Source organism: Photinus pyralis, unplaced genomic scaffold (assembly GCF_008802855.1).
Source record: "Photinus pyralis isolate 1611_PpyrPB1 unplaced genomic scaffold, Ppyr1.3 Ppyr1.4_LG5, whole genome shotgun sequence".
Taxonomy (NCBI): Eukaryota; Metazoa; Arthropoda; class Insecta; order Coleoptera; family Lampyridae; genus Photinus; species Photinus pyralis.
The window spans coordinates 37911089-37932209 of record NW_022170596.1 but is presented as its reverse complement, the minus strand read 5'-3'; the positions used below and the strand labels follow the sequence as shown (position 1 = coordinate 37932209).

Below are 21121 nucleotides of genomic sequence, written 5' to 3'. Positions count from 1 at the left end.
CGAGTACGAATGTCGTCTCTGGCATGTGAACTAAAAAAGCGAAGCTTTTAGTTGCGTACAGTGTATATACCTATAGTAAAGAATATATTTTTACCTTAAAAATAATTGTACGTAGGTAATTAATAAATGGCATTATTATTATTATAAGTTTTTTTATGTCGCTATATCAAAAAAATGCACTCTTTAAAAATTTACAGATTTCGCAATCCATGCAACCATCGGAAACATTAGAAATAATAACTGTATAACGCTATATATAAAACACAAATAAGCCTTATTCACCCGGGATCACTTGCTTCACGCGCTCGAAAGCTCGCTCGTGCCGTAAACGTACACTTTCTGAATAATAAGCCTGATCATAACATGCTCGTAATCCTATTAAAGGAGATGTGCGAGAATTTTAGATTGGAATTAACAAAACAATTGCGCGCTATTAAGTAAGTACCGAATAAAAGTACCCGCGACTTTTCTTTAATCTGCCGATTGCGTTGCGGCCGAGTACGGTACAATCAACACTTGATGCGACACCACTGTCTTCTTTTCTGCTTGACGAAACTGGTAACTTCATACCCATACACAAAATATAAGCATTTCCAATGCTAAAATATTTAGCGAAAACTAGTAGTCATTACAAAAAAAATGCCTCCCTTCTCTATGCAACAGTACCTACGCCACTGCCCAGAAATTTAAAGTACCTACGTAGATTGGCAGCAAATTGTTTATAATTTTGGGTGCCCTAAAGTTTCTTGAAAAAAAGTCTTGGTTTGAAGATATATCCCGTGTTCCAGAGAAAATGTTCATTGTTCACTCGATCTATATAAACTATTCTTTGACAACTATTTCTCATCAATTTGCGCTTTCTCAAGGTTTAGCGGAAGATCTGTTTTGTGCTGCAGCATCCATTCAGGAAGGACCGTTGGGTAATTGCCCTTTACAAGAGATTTAGAGAGGCCCGATTACGTATCTAAATATAGATCGTCTTCGTCTTGCATAGATTGTAATGTAGGTAATTCACTCAAAACATGCTTTCAAAATTCAAAATGTTGTTTCTGTTTATATTACAGAAAATACAGTTTGAAATAGATACATCGCACGCACACCTTTGCATTTTAGTGGTAAATACTTCATGCAATAACGCAAGAAAGAAAGAAAAAAACGTCCTTTATCAAATAACGCCATCTTGCAATAATTTTATCGTTGCCTGGCGATGGAAAACACTAGTGCTTACCTATTGTACCTTCTAAATAATCACTAATCATTCGCAGTCACTATAATCAACTACTTATAATTAATATGTACCTAGTCAAAAACCCTTTAATGGCTTTATTTAGATACTTGACATAAAAAATTCAAAATATTTGCTAAAGAAATTCCAGATAATCTTATCTTTTTCCCAGGTGTTATTAAAAAAACCCATACCTACACTAATTATAGCTTTTCTCAAATTAAATTTAATGTTATTTTTAGTCCCTGGATTAATTTTGTGTGACGCAAGTAGGTGTCAACGTAACGTGTGTTACGCCACTGAGGTGAATAAATTCAATTTAAATAGGTGTTTCATTTACAACTTATTCTTTTGTTTAATGAACGATGTGAATTTACGACTAACGCACTTTTGCAATATGTGTGTGTGTACTTGGCTTTCTCTTGAAAGTTTAAAGCTTTGTCTTTCGTTGCAGTGCAATCACGATGATATAGATGTAGAATACTAGGATGAAGATTCCCACGGATAATAATTACAACAGTACATCTGCGTAGGAACAATAAAAAAATGTAATAATATTGTGAGACGATTATGGGAAGTGGTAGTGGGCTTTTCTCATTCATTCATTCATTGATGTAGACTGGAGAATGCGTAGTGTGCGCGCAATGATTTACTGGGCCACATGCAGTGTTGTACGCGTATAATGTCGTAAGGTTCATTCATAAATGTCTACGTTGTGTTGATATGTTGGAAGTTTATCAGTGGCTCACGTGTTACCCCCTGTTTTACTAAAAAAAAATGCGGTACACCTTTGATAATAACGAAGTGAATTGAAGGAAGTGGCCGACATTTCAATTCTCGCGTAGGCTTTCGGTGTAGCGTGCGGTGCGGTTCGAGGTGGCCGTTTCGGTGTACCTTCCGTCACTTACACACCAGCCCATTCATTTTTTCAGGATATGGAGGCAACATGGCGGACGAGACCTTTAAAGTTAGAACCGAAGAACGTTTAAAAATCAAAATCGGTAAGTTAAACTAACATTTTCGCTTGGTTTTTCCTCAAAATTACGTTCGCCTTATCAATTTTCTTATTTAAAATCGTTTACTTATGCAATCATGACTCATCTTGATCTGTGTCAGAGTCTTCATTTTTAAACTTGAAACTGCAGGTGTTAATATTTTCGTTAAGTACGACACGAGCGGACTGTCTCTGCTGTTAATACACGCTTTGCTTTAATCTTAGGAGAAGCGAAGAATCTGTTGTGTCGTAATCATGGGTCGACTCCGCACAGAGACGTATACTGCACGCTATCCCTGGACCAAGAGGAAATCTTTCGCACGTCCACCATCGAGAAAACATTAAGGTAAGCATTGGTAAAATACCAATTAAATTGAGGTTATGTTTTTGTAGCCCCTTCTTCGGCGAAGAATTTCAATTTGAAGTGCCTCGAAAATTTCGATATCTTTCTATTTATTTATATGATCGTGATCGTCCCTTAAAGCAGGACAAAGTCATCGGTAAAGTTGCAATTAAAAGGCAAGATTTAGCATCGTACAACAACAAGGATCATTGGTTTACGATTAAAGCGGTAGATGCGGATTCGGAGGTTCAGGGGAAGGCCAACATTGATATTAGGTTCGAGCCGGTAAATAACCGGAACAAACTAAGCTGCCAGAAGCGTCTCTTGGTACGGGTGGCCGAGTGTTCGGACTTGACGTTGAAGAATGGTTCGTGCGATCCGTTCGCCCTAGTGTGTGTGTTATACTCGAATGGGAAACGTATCTCGAAGCGGACTAAAGTGCGTAAAAAAACCGTGTGTCCGCAGTTTGATGAGACGTTCGAGTTTGACGGTAGTGTTGGGCAGGATAAGGATAAGAATTCGTCGTACACTGTGTGTCCGGAAAATGAGGGCGAGATTTGTGAATTGCACGTATCGTTTTGGCACGACGGGCCCAGTATGGGCGACGATGTGTTTCTGGGAGAGGTACGAGTTCCGTTACAAGGATTACAGCAGCAAAATGCTGCCCTTCGTAATGCATGGTGGGTAAACCCAATCATTGTGGTTAGAAGGTTACTCTAGTGCCACAGGATAGGGAAGCGTGCTGCAAAATTTTCGTATATAGGTAGCACTGTGTTTGTGACCACATCCACAATTTATCATAGAACCACAATTAATGATCGTACTCGAGACTGAGGAATCATTTTCCAACTAAATGTCCTGCTAAAAGCAGCATTTTATTTCCCTTTACACTTACTTAAGGGTCTTTGAGGGTGATCAACCCAGAAAATGTTAAAACCATATCTCATTTTTTCAAATTGTTATACAAGCTGCAATAGAAAAGCCACGTTTCACATAGGTAAATTGGTTACAACAGTTTTTGTGTACACAAACAGTAAAATTTTTAGAACAATCTATTGAACTTTTCAAATAACATTTATCTAGCACCCTGTACATATTAAATTATTTTTGTTTTATGCACATTAGCCCAGCAAACAATTTTGTAGCGTCACCCTGTCAAGAGCTATCTTCTATCCTATAAATCGATCTTTAAAATTTTATATATGTATACCTCTGTATACAGAGTGTTCATTTTAAGTCGTTACACCCGAAAATGGCAGTTAGAACTTTATGAAAACAAACAACTATTTCTATTTTTGATTTGATCCTTGGTTCTTTAAGATCTCTAAGTAATTTGTATTTATAATTATTTTTTATTTTTTCAAATAATCGCAGGGATCGATCAATTCAAAAACATTTATTGGTAACCACCCCTTCGATTTTTAAAAGTAAAAGATTTATAAAATCTCTACACTATTTAGTATATTTGTCCTAAATATTTTTTTTCAATCTATCCTTGGAGGGGGGCCATTTTGGAAATCGAAATTGAAACAAAATTGAAAAAATGTTTAGGACAAATGTAGTAGATGGTGTAGGGATTTTATAAATGATTTGCTTTCAAAAATCGATGGGGTGGTGACGAGGGTGGTGGATCAATCATTGTTTTTTTTTTAAATTTTTAATCCATTATTATTTTGTTATTTGAAAAAATAAAAAATAATTGCAAATACAAGTGTTTTAGAGAGCTGAAATATAGTTTTGAAAGTTTTTGCTTTTTTTCAATAGTCTGAACCGGGGCACCAAATCAAAAATTGGAACTAAGGGAAGTTGTTCAGTTCTAACTGCCATTTTCGGGTGTCACGACTTAGTATTAACACCATGTATACTGCAAAAAGAACAAAAGAATTTATTTCTGAATGTATTTTGCTGTTTGGACTAAAAAATGTGAATTTATTATTATTATTATTTTAATTTTTTTGTGTACATTATTCTGTACTGAATAGATGGGATGTTGATCAATAGAACAATTTTAGACAGTGCTGTCTAACGGTAACAGATTATTTATTTTTTATCAATGTGGGGGTCCTCAATCAGTGGGTTTTTTCGGTTAATTAAATTGTCGCTTGGTGTTGTTTTAAATGTTGCAATTTTCTAAAAAGATACAAAAAATTTAATTTGCATCAAAGGACCAATGTCTTGTAGCTCAGTTTTTTTTGAAAATCTCATTGTACAGATGCTGAAATGATGGCATTTTAGGACTACGCTAGCGTGAATTTATCAGATATTCACCAAAATTTATTCAAACAGGAGCGCCAATATTCCAGATTGTCCAAATTGGCTAATTTATTATTGACATTATTTCGCCTTCGAGAGTATTTTGACCATTCACACGTTACTGCATTGAGCTCTGTCCGTCTGTACTCTCATTTCTAGCTGAACCATTGGAACCAAATTATATACACATATTCTTAGACAAAAGGAAGAGCGGAAAAACTTTTGGTCAGAATCGCCAGGTGGTATCTGTGTATGTATAAATATCACCCTGCATTATACTTCAGTTAAACAGGTTGATCCATAGGAGCACGATGAACTTTTCAAGTGCTGTCATTTCAGGACTTGAAATAAAATATCATGTAAAAATAGTTCACAAAATGTATACATGCTGATCAGGAATTCCTGCCAAAAGTTTTTTTTTTTTAGTTTTCAGATCAAGAAACAGCTGCTGTTGTGTTAAATAAACAAAACACAAATAGGCACTGTACATTTTTTTTATATTGCCACATACCAGAAAATCGAAGAGAAAATCTGTAGAAAATTACAAGGGGTAGATCGCTAGTCAAAGTCATGTACCGTGGTCCGTGTGTCCTATTTTGGTTGAGACTGCAGTGTATCTCGGCTGTTTTTAAAGATATACTTGCGCTTTTCGCGAACCTTTCTCACTTTTTTGTGAGACTCACAAACAGAATCACTCTAGCTATCTTTGTTTCTAAGATACAGGGTGAATATGAAAAGTTTGACTTTTCGGCATATTATCATATTTCACTACCCATGTAGGTTAGAAAAAAGGAAAAGACTGCTTATTTTAGAGATTTTTACATAGAATTCAGTGGCGTGGTCAAAAAATGTTTGCAACACTCTATTTTAACGTAAATTTTTTTGCATTTTTTACGGTTTTTAAGTAATAGACCATGGATTTTATTCTTTAAAAGTTGCTTAAAGTTATCTTACACGTCGACATTTGATGAAATTTCTAAGTCCAAAAAACTGTGATTGCAATAGCTAACTAGTTCAAACTAGGAAGCTCAAAGTGTCAATATGTATAATTGTTTGTTGTATCATCTAGGGACAGATGGACATAAAGTCATAAACACTTTCATCAATTGCTATAAAGCTGTTAAACAGTTCCTCTTATACAACACTGCATGGCACTATTGTAACCTTTTAAATACAATGACCCTACTTATGCAGACAATTTTAAAGAAGTTCTTTCAGGTACTTTCTTCAGCCACGCTCTACGAAGGACAGGCCAATGCCTTCTTGCGCTACACCGCCCGGTACCCGTCTCTCTGTGAACAGTACCTTAGGCTCGTTACGTTTAAATGTACAGTATACAGCAGATCATGTTTTTCCTAGTTTCGTTTACGAGCCCCTCAGAAAGCTCTTACTCCAAAGTATACAATGTAGGGTGAGTACTTCGCTAACGCCCCTCCTGCATCGCTTCTAATATCTCCTTTCACAGTCCATAACTTCAAGTGCGGTGCAAGTGCTCGGAGATATCGTAACAAATAAAACTGAAATTGCACAACCGTTAGTGAGAATTTTTGTATATCATGACCAAATTGTTCCCGTAATTAGAGCGCTAGCTGAAAAGGAAATCTCTAGTTTAACGTAAGTATTAATTGAATGGTTGTGGCCTAAGTCGTTTTCGCTTTTTTAACCCAATTAGGGCAAACTTCGACATGCGATGTAATTAAATTAATCTCTATTAGGGGGAATTTTTCGTTTATGGATTTAGCAGTTTCCACTTCCTGGAAATGTGGCTTAATTCAATTTCCTAAAATGAAGTAACCGGGTATAAAAAAAGAACTTTGTACGCGGCGTTTCTTAGAAATTACACACTTTGATAATGATGCACGTATTCAGTAGCAGATGCTGGCATTTTTAAGTCGTGGTAATTTTCAGAATTTTGTGATTGTAAATTTATCTATTTTAGATGGGAGAGGAACCAACAAATTCTCTCCAATCCCACCATATCTGACATCATGACACCAAACATTACCTATTCTAAAAAGGGATTGGTACTCTGAAATTTAAGGGAGAATTTTTAACATTTGTACCCTAAACTTTGAGTATTTTACACATACTTTGTGCAAACTTCAAGTGACACTGAAATTTTAGTGAACTTTACTAATAATGTACAGGGTGTCCCATTTTCGGCACTTATGTGGTATCTCCATAATTGAAGGGGTTAATGCAAAAAGTCCCATCAGAAACAATGTAAAATGAGGCGCTTAGGTACATATTTCTGCAAATCTGAAACTACCCTTTGAAAGCTTATAAAAACGGCCAATAAATAGATGGCGGCACAAACTCAATTCAGCAAAGTAAGTCACTTGGGCACTTCTTGCATTGACCTCTTCAATTGTTAGTGCTATCAAAAAAATAATATTGGTGTCATGTGCTTTTCCTGGGCCAAACTTAAAATGGTAAAATTTCAAAATGGCCCTTATTTTCTTAGTTAGAAGAGATTCAGCAAAATGTTCTATACCAAAATTTTTTTATACCGATTGTTGAGGTAAAAAGTTATCAGAGCTAACCTAATTTTTTAAATGAACCGCTCACTAGATGTTCACTTAAAAAGACAGTACATATACTAAATTTGAGACTAAATTATTTTTTGTTAATTATTAATTAAAAAAAGATTCAAAAAAAAAATTTTAAACTCTTTTGAATTGTGTGTATCACTTGAATCTTTTTTTAAAATATCCATGGTGCGTTATATTTAATTGTTGCTAGTATTTTGAATGGGTTTTTCTGTGTATTCAGAGATAAAAGAAAGTGTGTTCTACTTAGACAAAAATTTGCGTTTTAGTCCATTATTTTGCTCTTACTTGATTTGAAAAAATCTACTTGACCATTTTGGGATTTATTGGTGACTCTGTATAGGTTAATAAACTTTTTTATTTTAGTGATCCAACAACGATATTTCGTGGCAATACATTAGTTTCTAAAATGATGGACGAGTCGATGCGTCTAATAGGCTTACAGTACCTGCATAAAACACTACGACCAACTTTAGATTTAGTATTTAACGAGAAGAAGCCATGCGAAATTGACATTACTAGAATTAAGGATACAAATCTCGCGAAAGCAAACTTAGCTAATCTAAAAGAATACGTACAGAAAATTTTTAAGGCAATAACGCAAAGCGCCGTACACTGTCCTGCTCTCATGTGCCAGATATTTCATAATTTGCGCGAATGCGCGACGTCGTACTTCCCGAACAACCGCGAGGTCCGATACTCGGTGATTTCGGGATTTATTTTTTTAAGGTTTTTCGCTCCCGCCATTCTGGGACCACGACTTTTCGATTTGACAACGGAACAAATTGTAAGTGATCCCAATCAGGACGTCTGCGCGCACGTAACTGATCCCTTTCTAGGATTGTCAAACGAATCGCACGCTGACGTTAATTTCGAAAACGATTCAATCCCTGGGAAATTTGGTTAGCTGTCGTTCGATGCAGCAAGTCTGCAAGGAGGAATATATGGAATGCGTTTACAAGGAATTTTTTACCGATCAGCATTTGCAGGCTGTACGGCAATTTTTGGAAATAATATCCGCCAGCTCCAATATTCAGACCGTAACAGTCGACACGCCAGTTATACTGAAGGAAGGGTAAGTACTCGATCAATAAAATAGTGAGACAACCCACTGATATTCTTGGGAAGCAATTAATTTAAGATAAAATTGTCACAGACATTTGATAATGTTCTTAAAATGTTCACTATTCCCTTTATCTTTGTATAGTTGTCTCTTTATACTATGGCAACCGCCACGTCGCACTTCTTTAATGTTTTGTTTACTTTATTGCCGCATTAGGGAGTTTAAAAGGTAGTGCCAACTAATTTTAATTTTTCTTCTGTTTATTTATAACATTTGTTATTTCTCAGAGCGATGATCAAAAGAGCCCAGGGTAGGAAACGGTTTGGTAGAAAAAATTTTAAGCAGCGTTATTTTAAGCTTACAACGCATGATCTCAGTTATTCGAAGACTAAAGGTTTGTTAGGACTTCTCGCAATTTGCAAATACTCACCTCGACCGTTTTTCAGGTAGGGAAGCTTTATGTCAGATTCCACTGTCTAACATTTTGGCCGTCGAGAAGTTAACAGAACGTTCGTTCAAGATGAAAAACATGTTTCAAATTGTGCAGCCAGAGCGCGCCTTATACGTACAGGCTGCCAACTGTGTAGAGGAAAAGGAGTGGATTGATTTGCTAACAAAGATCTGTCATACGAATAGTAATCGATTAGAAAAGTATCATCCGTGCGCTTTTATTAATGGTCAATGGTTGTGCTGCAAGTCTCCAAACGAGTTAGCTCCCGGTTGTAGTGCTGTCTCGTGTCCCGAAAGTAATTTGCACATGGCGCTGGATCCTGAGAGGGACTTGCAGCGGATGCACTCTCTGATAATTTCTCACATGTCCGGTATAGAAAGACTGCTAACGTCTAGAGAATGTCCATCGGTTTACGCAACAGGAAGTCGACTAACCTATAACGAAGAAGCGGATGGTGCACACAAAACATTAAAACAAATCTTAGAAGTAGCATATCAACTCGAGCAAAAACACAGGACATATCAACGCATGTTAACTAGGGAAACCAAGTATGGCAGCAAGTAAGTTTCTCATTATTTTTTTGTATTCGATTATTAATGGATTATTTACAGATCGGCACCAATCGGCGATGATAATTACTTATTAGCATCCCGAATGAATCTCGATACTGCATTATTAAGACGGCACGGACCGAGTGACGGATCGTTCTCGATATCGTGATGCATCGGTTTCGAAAATGTAAAATTTACTATGGATTTGATATTTATTTTTTCAAGACTGGTAAAAGTTTAAAGTTAAGCAATTAATGAACACCAGTGTGTGTATTCTAAAAAGAATTTGACCCCTTTGCAAGGTGTATATTTTAATAAACTTATTGATGTCAAACTTGTACATTTGGTATTCAAGAGTTACATTTATATCTTTTACAAAGTACAAAGTAATACTAAGATATATTTTTAAAAACCAGTGATAAAAGAAGTAATTTAATTTTAATAATTACCTCCTTAAGCAATAATTACTTCTATTAACAAATTATTCTTTGTACTAATACTTTTTGAACCTTTTAACACAGTGTGGGTTGGTGTACAAAAAACAAAGTATTTTTAGAAAAATCGAATTTATTTGTAAACACCGAAATTTGATTATCTGTACAAGAGGTGTGATTACCATTTAAAGAAAGTCGTTATTTTAGTATAAATTTCTACAGTGGACGCGAAATTGAGGGCATTTTAAATAGTATTTTATAACATATTGTTTATGTTAGTTATTTTTAATATTTATTTTTCTGTTTTTTATTTTTGTACTTTTCTTTCAATATAATTGGAGGTATACGAACGTACTATTTCCTAGCTAGTAGAGAATTATGTACTACACAGGTGCCATTACATTGATCTTATTTGTTTTTAAGTCCCGAGTTGCTAAGGCAAAATCACAATGTAGGCTATTTCCAATTGCTATTAGTGGCTTACGTATAAGCAATAGACCTACCTTTTACTAAATCTCTTAAAGTAATTGCATTTAACAGACTTTCTCTTTTTAAACTATTAACTGTTTTATAAGTTATTTATAACTGTTTGAAATTTGTATGTAAAATATAATTATTAAAAAAACATGTACAGACAAGAACGTTGAATAAATTATTTAATTGATTGACTATTTTGTTTCATTTAATCTTGAGCAAACTAAGGACAAGTATAAAGTTCACTTAATTTGTATGCGAACAGATAAAAGGTATACATAACCTAAAAAATAGTTCATAAGTATGTGTGTATTGCAAGTGGTTAGTAAAGAAAGAATGTGGTGACATACATAAGAACTAAGAAGGTATGTATTAATAAACCAATTTGAAAAAAAAAGGGGTTCATCGCAAAGTAAGCGGTGTGCCTAAATGATATAGGTATGTGGTGATATGGTGTGGATGCAAGGAATTTTAGTTTCAAGACTAAACTTAGGGCGTTTCATGTTGATATTCTATTTGGCATTGAATAATTTAATTGATTACATTTTAATTATATTAGTATGGTAATGTGTAATTGATAACCACGTGGGAGCTTATTTTTTTGTTCACAAGATTACCAACACACATACCACCTGCGTTCGCAGTGTAGAGAACCTTCCAACATCAATAATGGATCCGTCTCGGACCCCGTATATTCGAGTCTACGAGCAAAAAAAAGACAGGAGGGAACCCTTAGGTCATAGAATTATTATCTAAGAGTGCTTAGATCATACATCAAGAGTGAACCTACCCCTAAATTATTCAATGCCTAAATGCAGCGCGACGGAAGTGGTTTATTTAGGTGGGGGAATCTGATGTCTGCTACGCCGTAGCAGGCACTCTGAAATATGAAACGATTTTTGATACAGATTCGTCTGTAATTTTTATGAATATCGCGTAATTCGGTTTTTTGGGAAAAGTAAAATCGGCAAATAATAATTAAGGCAACTGTTTATTCATCTATTTGCAGGAAAATGCCGAATTTTGCTCACTAGTGATCAAACGCCAGTTTTGCTCACGATAAATAGAGATCAAAGCAGGAGTCACTTCTTAATTCTCAGCAACAGCTCCGATTTTAATAATTTCTTTTTAATGCGAGTTTTTGATTTGGTACTATTCAAAATCAAAAACATTCCAATTTCAGGAAATAATTTTTTATATTGTTTAAACAATAATAACAGAATTTACGCGAAAATTAATTTTAAAATTTGTTTTGCAATATTTTATGCAAATGTCAATAATTGTTTTTATTGAAAATTTAGTATCAAAGATGCCGCCCGCAGTCGTGGTTAATAGTTAGGTACTTATATTGTTTAAACAATAATAGTAACATATCTAGTACCTTATAGTACATATCATAATTTGTTGTTAATGTTTCTTACTTATTTGTATTATTTGTAAAAACACGATTATTATCAGTGATTAATTATTTACCTGAAAAACATTATAAACAAAATAAAGTCAAATTTAATATAGACCAATAAACATTTGGGAAATAAAGAAAGCATCTTGTGAGAGAGATTATTATGGGCACCACAGATACTACAACTACTTTCTCGGCGACTACTCGCGGACACGGGGAGGGTGAGCGAATCGAAGTCCTACGTCGTAGAGCGTAAGGCTACCGCAGTGGTTGCTCTTGTAGCGTCGCGTCGGCTCTGCTTGGCCTAATGGCGAGGAAATCCATAAGTTAGGCTCCTCAAGGGGCGGAATCGAATTGTAATCCCAATCCCAAAGTTCATCCTCGTCCGATGATTCATTTTCCTAGGAAATGGTTGTTGGTGCGGTGCTGTTTCATATCAAATAATGGAATCGCCCTGGAGAACACAACTTCTTCGGCTTCCTCTTCTTCCACACACCTCTTGATGCTCTGAATTTAAGTTGCCCCTATCGACTACCAAAGTTCACAGCTGACCAAACCTCTACTATTTCAAATGGGCCTGTCACGGAACGAAAAGCTTTTGTGAAATCCCAGTGGGTTTCACTTAAAACTTGGCGGACTCGGACGTATACCTTATCTCCCAAGTTAAACTTCCTTAATGTGCGGTAATGGTTCACTCTCGATTGAGGACTCTTGACCCTTTTCGGTAAGTCATTCGTAAGCCTCTGGGAGCAGCTCTCGAGGATATTCTTCGCAAATGTCGTAGAACTCCTTCGGATCAATGTCCCATTCGAACGGCGTGCTTAGCTCTCTTCCAAAGGTGAGAGAATTCGGCGAGAACCCCATTTTACTATGCACGGCGCTTCTATCGGGTCTTCCAATAGGGACTTCCGAATTTTGGCAATTGATAGCGGCCGTGTTGTTGAAGCTAAATTTGTCAAATTGGATGTTGCCCCTCAAAACCAACATAACCCAGGCCATCGACCAAATTCAGCGTAGTCATGGAAAATTGGAACTTTGGATGGGCGCCACCCCGCGGAGCCGCGGTGGTCATTTGCACAATGTTATATTCCATACATAATCGGCGTCGATAGGCCTTTCAAACTAGTAAAGAGTTTCGATGATATATCATACACAGCTCGGTTTGGTTAAATTTAAACAGCGCGTAATCAAAAACCCTTTATAAGTAGCCAGCTGCCAGGACCAAGTTAATATGCAAATCCCAATCCAAACCTCTTTGATTGACGTAACGCTTCAAACTATCGATGCAGTCGTTCGACTCCACCATCAAATGACGGTCTGTACGCGGAAGTTTGTATACTCTTAATTTCCAACATACGGCATGTTTGTTTGAACAGCGCAGGTGTGAAGTTCGTTCTTTGGTAGATCAGCAAAGTTGCGGGCGCCCCATGGCGTGGCGTGCAATAAATTGGTGAACTAATAGTAGGGCGACTGTCCGTGCTGAATAAACATTGCATTATAGAAAATCAATTTTTTCCGTACATATTGCTATTTTGTTTAAACAATATAAATAATTATTAACCACGACTACGGGAGACACTTTTGATACTAAATTTTCAATAAAAACAATTGACATTTTCATAAATATCGTGCGAAATATTTTAAAAATCAATTTTTTCCGTAAATCGTTGCTATTATTGTTTAAACAATATAAAAAATGATTTCCTGAAATCGGGATGTTTCTGATTTTAAATACCTAATACTAAGAAACACGCATTTTAAAGAAACAAGTTGTAAATCAGCATATGCATGATTAAAGCGCATTTTTGGTAATGCAGGTCAGTATTTTATTAGCGAAGTTTAAAATTATCGATCTCACGAGTAATTTTGGCTGCGTCAAATAATTAATTTTATTTAATTTCAATTGACGGTACGTACGGTACGTCTTCATTTTGTAAAACAAATCACAAAGTAAATAATAAGTTTTTATACTGGTAGCGCTATCTAACGGTAAAATTATAGCACCTCCGAAACCCATATCGAAACTATTTTCTTCAATTATCGATCTCACAAGTAATCTAACTCAAAATAGACTAGTGCCTGCACATCTACACTATAGAAGAAAGCTTTTAGTGAAAATTTGAATTCTCTAGCTATTGTAGTTGTTGAGATCTCACGCGGACAGCCGGCCTGCCAGCAATAACGAATATAATAGCGTATTTTTTCAAAAATGCGCTAAAAATTATTAAAATCGGAGCTGTTGCTGTGAGAATTAAGAAGTTTAGTCGATTTTTAGGCTTCATTGACTCGACTATAATTAATGATTCTGGAAAAATTAATTGTAAATTCTTTTTTTGGATATTACAGCGCGCACGCCACTACCGACTGACGTTGCAACTTTAAAGATATATAGCTAGCTATCGGTTCAAAAGTACCTAAACATTCCAAAAGTGGATGTAAATTGGGAATTAGCCTAGTTTTTTTTATTCTACAGTATACTCTGTATTTTGCGATTTAATATTGACAATAAATCAGTATTTCTTTTGGTACCTAAATCAATTCGTGCTGTTATTACTATAGGTGCCCTTGTATCTTGTCAATTTCATACGGGGAGAGTTAAGATAGAAATTGAATGGCTCTCAACCCCATTGGTAAGTCTAACGAAGTTTAAATGTCTAGAACGAACTACCGCTGTGGAAGATCTCAAATTATTATTTTGTTCTCCAACCCTCAGCTAGTTGTCTGTTTATGTGGCGGGTTTGAGGAACCGCAGCACGAACTCTACCAACCGTTATAGAGTGGTTTTGGTATTTTGCTTCGCATTGAAGCATGGTATTTCCATGGGAACAAGGGATTTTCACCTATGGCGACTGAAATAGTAAACAATTGGTAAAAAGTTCTCATAATTATCATACCTAATCAAGTTTTCATATTTTATGAAAAGTTAAGGATAACTTGACGATTGTCTTAATAAGCGTTGCCATAGATTTTAAGTTCGACTTATCTTTAAGCAAGGCTTAATTTTGTTAGTGCCACTGTGGGCATCATTCTCATATAAAGGGCGATTAAAAATGAGTGGCGGTCGAGTCGCCTTTGGAAGTCCAAATTAAGTACGATTTCCTATGTACAAAATATAAAATAAAATATACAAAAATTCCAAAGGTGACTCGACAGCAACTCATTTTTGATCGCATTACTTGCGTGAATGCTGCGAAATCGTGGTAATTTACTTTTAGAATAAATTCTGTGATCTACAATCTAGATAATCATACCCACGACTGGAAGAAATTTGAAGGACTTTAATTATCTTAGCGCCCAAATAAAATTCTGTGAGCATCTTATTTTTAACGCATTAAAAAAACATAGCTTATGGTCTGCTGGAATTCCTTCCGCTCTCCCGGCCATCCGATGTGAGGGTTTGATATAGGTACATAGGGTAGATAAAAGAAGGTTGTAGAAAAAATTTTTACGCGGGCGTATGCCATATGGTTTTTAAGAAATATCGAGAAACAAGTGTGGTATGCACAACTCTTGTGCAGATAGGTAATGCATTTTTTAAACCGAAAAAGCTTAGTAAATGGTTGGGTTATAAAGGTATAGTAGCATGCTATATTTATCTTTTCTTGCTAGATGATTAATGGGGAGGGGGCACATAAAGCCGCCTGGAATAGATTCAAAATCTACGCTATATAATGCAAGAAGAATCAAAACCTTAGAGAAAATCTCCTAAATATTGAATTTTCCCTTTGTAAGTAGGTATCTTCCTCCAACATTTTCGAGACATTTAAGCTTTTACATCGCCAGTAGGTAAATGCGTCTCGTCTAGACGACCTTTTCGCCGCAGAGCTGTACGAGTAACATGTAATGCATTCGGACTTTGAATATAAAATTATATTTAAAGATTCGGAGTTGATACGATGGGCACGAATCCGTTTTGGATTGTCAAAGTCCACTCTATCGTAGTTATAAAAATGGACTTGCAATCTACATTTGGTGCAAGGACCGATTACAAAGCCATCGACTCCATTCTCCTGTATGTTACAGTTGCTAAGAAAAAAGTTAAGGCAACACAAATTTGGGGCTTAACGGAGAGCAGCTTCTAAAAAACATTTTCAGTTTATTTGGGAAAAAACGTTTGTTTCGGTGTCCTCTACCACCAAAATTTTTTGACATTTAATTGCTACACCCTATAATATCGTTATTATTTCTTGTCTTGTTTTTCTCTATTTTGTTCAACTAATTTTCCTAATTTGTATTTGTCACTGCTTTCCTATTTACTTCACAAGCGTTTTGTTTGGTTTATCTCCTCTTTTCCTCAGTTCTTTTCCGTAGTTTTCCTGCGGTTTTCTGTATTCAATATTATTGTACATCCTGCTGGTGCAGTACTGCATCATTTGATCAGAACTGTAGATTTTCTTGAAGTTTCCATTTTTTCCCTGGGATTGATTAGGTTTCATTTCATTTAGAACACCGCATGCATATATCCAACACTTTGAAATATGGCCCATAGGTATCTTAAAAGACAAGTATTGATGCGATGTGACCACTCACTGACGTCGATAGGTACTTGTTGCATCTGAAGGACACCCTCACAGATTCTGTAAGTAGCACCATTGTTTAAATTACTTTTTCACATAGATTGGGCAGTCCTATATCATTTATCGTTTTTCATAGGTTACGTATGACAGCATACATACACAAATATTAATACATGATAAGTTCTTATCATTAGTTGCGTCATGGACTTGGTCTGGTGAGATTAAGGCCGTTTCGCCCTTTTCCGTGTCCCTTCTGCATAAGCAGAGGTGAAAAATCCCGCTAAATTTCGAATTTTTTTTTAATGAAAGCCTGTTAGGTAAAGATATTGGATTAACATTTAACTAGCGCTGTATTCGTTTCAGACTTTCACAATATCGCGATAAGAATTTCACTAAAATTATCTCCTTTTAATGGAAGTTCGCGTACGTTGAACGTCTAAAATGGTTCTGTGGAAGGTCGCGCGTTTGTATAAAACGTAAGTGATGAACTGTAGCAATTTGCTTTACTCTGGCCTACCTTCTTTCAGTTTTGGATGCTCTATTACGGTCCCTCACAGGTTTAGTAGCACAAAGAGACGAATAGATAAGTTATTAATTGCGAATCGAGGTGAAATAGCATGTCGTGTGATAAGAACCGCGAGACGATTGGGTGTAAAAACTGTCTCCGTTTATAGTAGTGCCGATAAAAATGCGATGCACGTGCAAATGGTAAACACCAGTTGTAACATTCCTTGCGTAAGTCACATTATTGGTAGGCCGACGAGGCGTTCCTCATTGGACCCCCAAGTTCACAAGAAAGTTACTTACGGGCCGATAAAATTTTGGACGTTGTCAAAAAATCCCAATGCCAAGCGGTACATCCTGGGTATGGTTTCCTATCGGAAAATGCCGAATTTGCCGATCAATGCAGGGAGCAAGGTATCATTTTCGTTGGACCTCCAGCTTCAGCTATCCGAGACATGGGTATAAAAAGGTTTGTACGCACCAATACGTGTCTCCCACATCTCATCATCGCACTCTTGCAGTACCTCCAAGAAAATAATGAAAGAGGCAAACGTGCCGATAATTGAGGGTTATCATGGCGATGATCAGAGTAACGAAACACTAAAAAGGGAGGCAGCCAGAATTGGTTACCCCATAATGATTAAAGCCGTGCGAGGTGGTGGTGGTAAAGGCATGAGAATCGCCCAAAGTGAAAGTGACTTTATGGAGGCGCTCGAGTCGGCACGCAGTGAAGCTCAAAAATCTTTTGGTGACTCTGTTGTTCTATTGGAGCGGTTCATAGGAGAACCTAGGCACGTAGAGGTGCAAGTATTTGCAGATTCCTACGGTGACGCCGTGCATCTGTTCGAACGCGATTGCTCGGTGCAAAGACGCCATCAAAAAATCATTGAAGAGGCTCCAGCGGTAAGGTCTTCTATTTTACGAGTACACGAATTAATCAAGCTTCGCAGCCTGGTTTGTCTGCCGAGTTAAGATCAGAATTGGGAGCCGCGGCGGTTAGAGCCGCCAAAGCAGTCGGTTACGTGGGAGCCGGTACCGTCGAGTTCATTTTAGATCGTCATTCCCATAGCTTCCACTTCATGGAAATGAACACGCGGTTGCAAGTGGAACACCCGGTAACCGAAATGATAACCGGTACCGATTTGGTGGAATGGCAAATTAAAATTGCATCAGGCGAACGTCTTCCTCTAACACAAAGTGATATAAGGCTGAATGGTCACGCTTTTGAGTCGAGAATCTATGCCGAAGATCCGGCGGGTGGTTTTCTTCCTGGAGCCGGTCCATTGAAACATTTAACCACCCCCCAGGTATCTGATGATGTGAGAGTTGAAACAGGTAAACGCGTTGCTTTTGGAAATACAATCCTTAACTGTGCAAATGTTAGGAGTGCGGCAAGGGGATGAGGTATCAGTTCACTATGATCCAATGATTGCCAAACTCGTTGTTTGGGGAAAAGACAGAGATGAAGCTTTAATGAAAATGAAATCAAATCTGGTCCACTACAATGTAAGTAAATAGTTTGGGTATATATGAATGAGCTAGCCATAGTCTTCCCCCAAGGCTTTTTATGAACTCATTTACGCTCCCTTGGTGCCTCTTTCACAACCTCCTCCGTTTTATAACGACCACAAGTGTCCCTTTCTAAAACTTGCTTAGAAGTTAGATTTCTTCTATGGATCATGAGTCGCTGTTCATTTATTATTTTTATGAACCTGCATACCGATTTTTAAGTTTTGGCTTATGTCCCTGTCACTTACTTATTTTTAAATTTTGGTTACCTGAACAATGAACTAAATAAATTGTGCCTTAAGAGACAAAAACTCATTTTAGATAGCCGGATTAGAAACAAACGTGAACTTTTTAATAAGTTTATGTAAACACAAGGAATTTGCAGCGGGAAATGTCCACACAAACTTTATCAGAGATTACCACGACAGCTTATTTCCCCAAGAGAAAATAGACGATGAGCAAAAAATCCAAGCCGCCGTCGCTTTAAGTTTGTTGGAAAGTGAAGCTGGCGATATCGGCGAGAGCAATAGCCCATTCGTTCTCGAATCAAATTTTAGAGTTAATCATTTCCATCAAAGGACCGTGAAGCTGTTTTTCAAAGATAAGGGTGAGAAATTGCGGATGAAGTGCTCGTGTTTAATGACGTGTGTTTCAGAATTCAACGCAATGTTAAAAATGTTAGGTAGAAATAAGTATTCAGTGTCGTTGGATGATGGGGAGACGTGGCATTCGGTGGAAGGTGAAATTGGAACGGGAGGGTCGCTGAAATGCAGCATCAACGGGTTCGTTACAAACGCAAAGCTCTATCATGACGGAAAGACTTTAGCTCTATTCAATGACGTAAGCTTTTAGAACTAAGAATTCGTCAAATTGCCTTTTGTATTTCTCAGGACGGCAAGTTGGAGTTCAAACTGCCTCAAACCAAATTTTCAACTGATGATGGCGATTCGGTGCTTGGTTTTGGTAATGTAGCCCTGGCGCCAATGCCAGGAATACTAGACAAAATCCTTGTGAAAATTGGAGACAGTGTGAAAAAAGGGGAGCCGGTAGCAGTATTAATTGCAATGAAAATGGAGTTTATAGTTCGAGCGCATAAAGATCTGAAAGTGAGCGACATTCTACACAAAGTCGGTGATAATGTTCAAAAGGATACTGTTCTTGTGCAATTTGAAACAACGGAATAATTTTGGCAGCAACAGAAAGGCATTTTGTTAATAAAGTTTTACGTTTACCTCAGTTTCTTCCATTTTTTCCCTTAACTTGGCATTTTACAGTACAGCTGTAGTAGTTTGAGTATGATTATATAGTCTGGTATTATAGACATTGAGATTAAGGTGTTCGGAAACAATCCATTATATTCAATTGAGAAAAATGTAAAAAGAACACTCCTCAGTTTTATTGCTTAGATCTTTGGGGCGCTATTAACAAAAAGAGAGTTGCTTAAAATGTTATTTGTAGGGGTATTTTTGTGTCACCAAGGTACGGAAAGTACCTACGCGTTTGGACTGGCTGTCAAAACAGTGAACTTCACTGAAGTTATGATTCGTGTTCGATGAACAATACAATTTAGCATTTTTCAAGCGGAAACGTCGTCAAGACGTCTTTATATATAAACGGTAGAGACCATGGGCGGAAAAAACTGTAGAAACATTGAGTTATTGCATCCTGCATAGTCCAAATATTCTATTGGGCACTCTTAAATTTTGCGGGCAGGTAATGAAGAGTTATTTTACTAAATAAAAAAACAACGTTGACGTTGCCTGGTTTTGAAAGGCGATTGATGATTTGAATCAGCAACAAACTGGGCTTCATGTTTTTCCAAGTTTAGTAGTTGACATTTAGTTGATTCACTGGAATACGGCTCCAATGACACCAACTCGCCACTTCCTCCGAATCTCGAATCATAATGTAATTGTTGGGATTCGGTTTCTCAAATGCTCCATAGTTGGTCAGGTTTTATCCTTCATAACATTTGTGAAGTCTTTGTGGGTAGGTATTGATTGAAATATACTCCAGCTGCAGCATCAGAATTATTATTAGGTTAAATAAAACACTCGAACATATTTCTCGGAACTGTCGAAAGCCATATTTTCGCGATTACGAGAAACAAGTATAAGTGTGCACAACTATTGTGCAGATAAAGCGCATTTTTTAAACCAAATTAGCTTAGTAAATAGTTGCGTTATAACAACAATGGAAAAAGAATCAAGACCTTGGAGAAATTCTCAGAAATATTGCATTTTCCCTTTGTAGATAGATGCCTTTCTCCAACATTTTCGTGAGTCACTATTAAGTTTTCAGATCGCTAGTAGGATGTCTCCCTTTGAGAGTACCTACTCTCCTACACACCGTTCTGCAGATATTTGCACTGACAGTTTTGACATCACCAGTAGTTGTGTCTCCTTTTGAGTGAGATAGGTATGTTTCCTCCAGACGATTCATTTTGCCTTTGTGAGTACTGCCCTCCGACAAACCGTTTTGGAGAAGAAGGGCGGTAGTTGGTAGAAAACAGTTCCTTGAGTTGAGACCTTTAATTAGAATACCATGAAAGATAAAATCACTTCCTCCCCGTCATCCACGGATCTCGAAAAAGGAAAAGGAGTCGCGCAAGAGAGTTATAGAGAACCTTGGTCTTGTTTTTATGTTGTTACCACCTATCATTAATCTTTTAAATTTCCTTACCGCCTTTTCTAATAATGTTTCAGCATAGACGTTGAAAAGCACCGGTGACACTTCACTTCTCTTCAATCTTCACCTCTTCAATCTTCAGTTTCTTTCTCATTCACTCTGACCGCCACCTTCTGGTTTTTATAAAGCTCTCTCAACAGTCACTTTGTCAAATGCTTTCTTTG

General features: G+C 36.8%; 2 protein-coding genes across 2 annotated transcripts; both read left to right on the top strand.

Moving 5' to 3' along the window:
* The first annotated feature begins 1614 nt into the window (after positions 1-1614).
* On the top strand, positions 1615-10307 carry LOC116170895 (GTPase-activating protein). The gene is made up of 10 exons (XM_031487450.1): positions 1615-2226; positions 2445-2565; positions 2613-3242; positions 6034-6226; positions 6281-6429; positions 7731-8151; positions 8204-8439; positions 8715-8821; positions 8874-9438; positions 9490-10307. The coding sequence occupies exons 1-10, from the start codon at positions 2172-2174 to the stop codon at positions 9596-9598; spliced, it is 2586 nt and encodes an 861-aa protein (XP_031343310.1). The 5' UTR covers positions 1615-2171; the 3' UTR covers positions 9599-10307.
* Positions 10308-10594: 287 nt separating this feature from the next.
* LOC116171411 (methylcrotonoyl-CoA carboxylase subunit alpha, mitochondrial) lies at positions 10595-19505 on the top strand. The gene is made up of 10 exons (XM_031488243.1): positions 10595-10702; positions 16620-16732; positions 16784-16964; positions 17012-17229; positions 17282-17663; positions 17711-18095; positions 18145-18266; positions 18591-18876; positions 18925-19109; positions 19160-19505. Exons 2-10 carry the CDS (start codon positions 16698-16700, stop codon positions 19451-19453), a joined length of 2088 nt encoding a protein of 695 aa, XP_031344103.1. The 5' UTR covers positions 10595-10702; positions 16620-16697; the 3' UTR covers positions 19454-19505.
* Positions 19506-21121: the final 1616 nt, after the last annotated feature.

What these genes read in the sequence shown, in the direction of transcription:
- LOC116170895 (XM_031487450.1), top strand. Translation starts at nt 2,172, where the DNA reads ATGGCGGACGAGACCTTTAAAGTTAGAACCGAAGAACGTTTAAAAATC. An exon ending in ACGTTTAAAAATCAAAATCG is followed by an intron (nt 2,227 to 2,444) that starts GTAAGTTAAACT and finishes CTTTAATCTTAG; the next exon opens with GAGAAGCGAAGAATCTGTTG. An exon ending in ATTTGACAACGGAACAAATT is followed by an intron (nt 8,152 to 8,203) that starts GTAAGTGATCCC and finishes ATCCCTTTCTAG; the next exon opens with GATTGTCAAACGAATCGCAC.
- LOC116171411 (XM_031488243.1), top strand. Translation starts at nt 16,698, where the DNA reads ATGGTTCTGTGGAAGGTCGCGCGTTTGTATAAAAC. An exon ending in CGAGACATGGGTATAAAAAG is followed by an intron (nt 17,230 to 17,281) that starts GTTTGTACGCAC and finishes GCACTCTTGCAG; the next exon opens with TACCTCCAAGAAAATAATGA. An exon ending in GCTGTTTTTCAAAGATAAGG is followed by an intron (nt 18,877 to 18,924) that starts GTGAGAAATTGC and finishes CGTGTGTTTCAG; the next exon opens with AATTCAACGCAATGTTAAAA.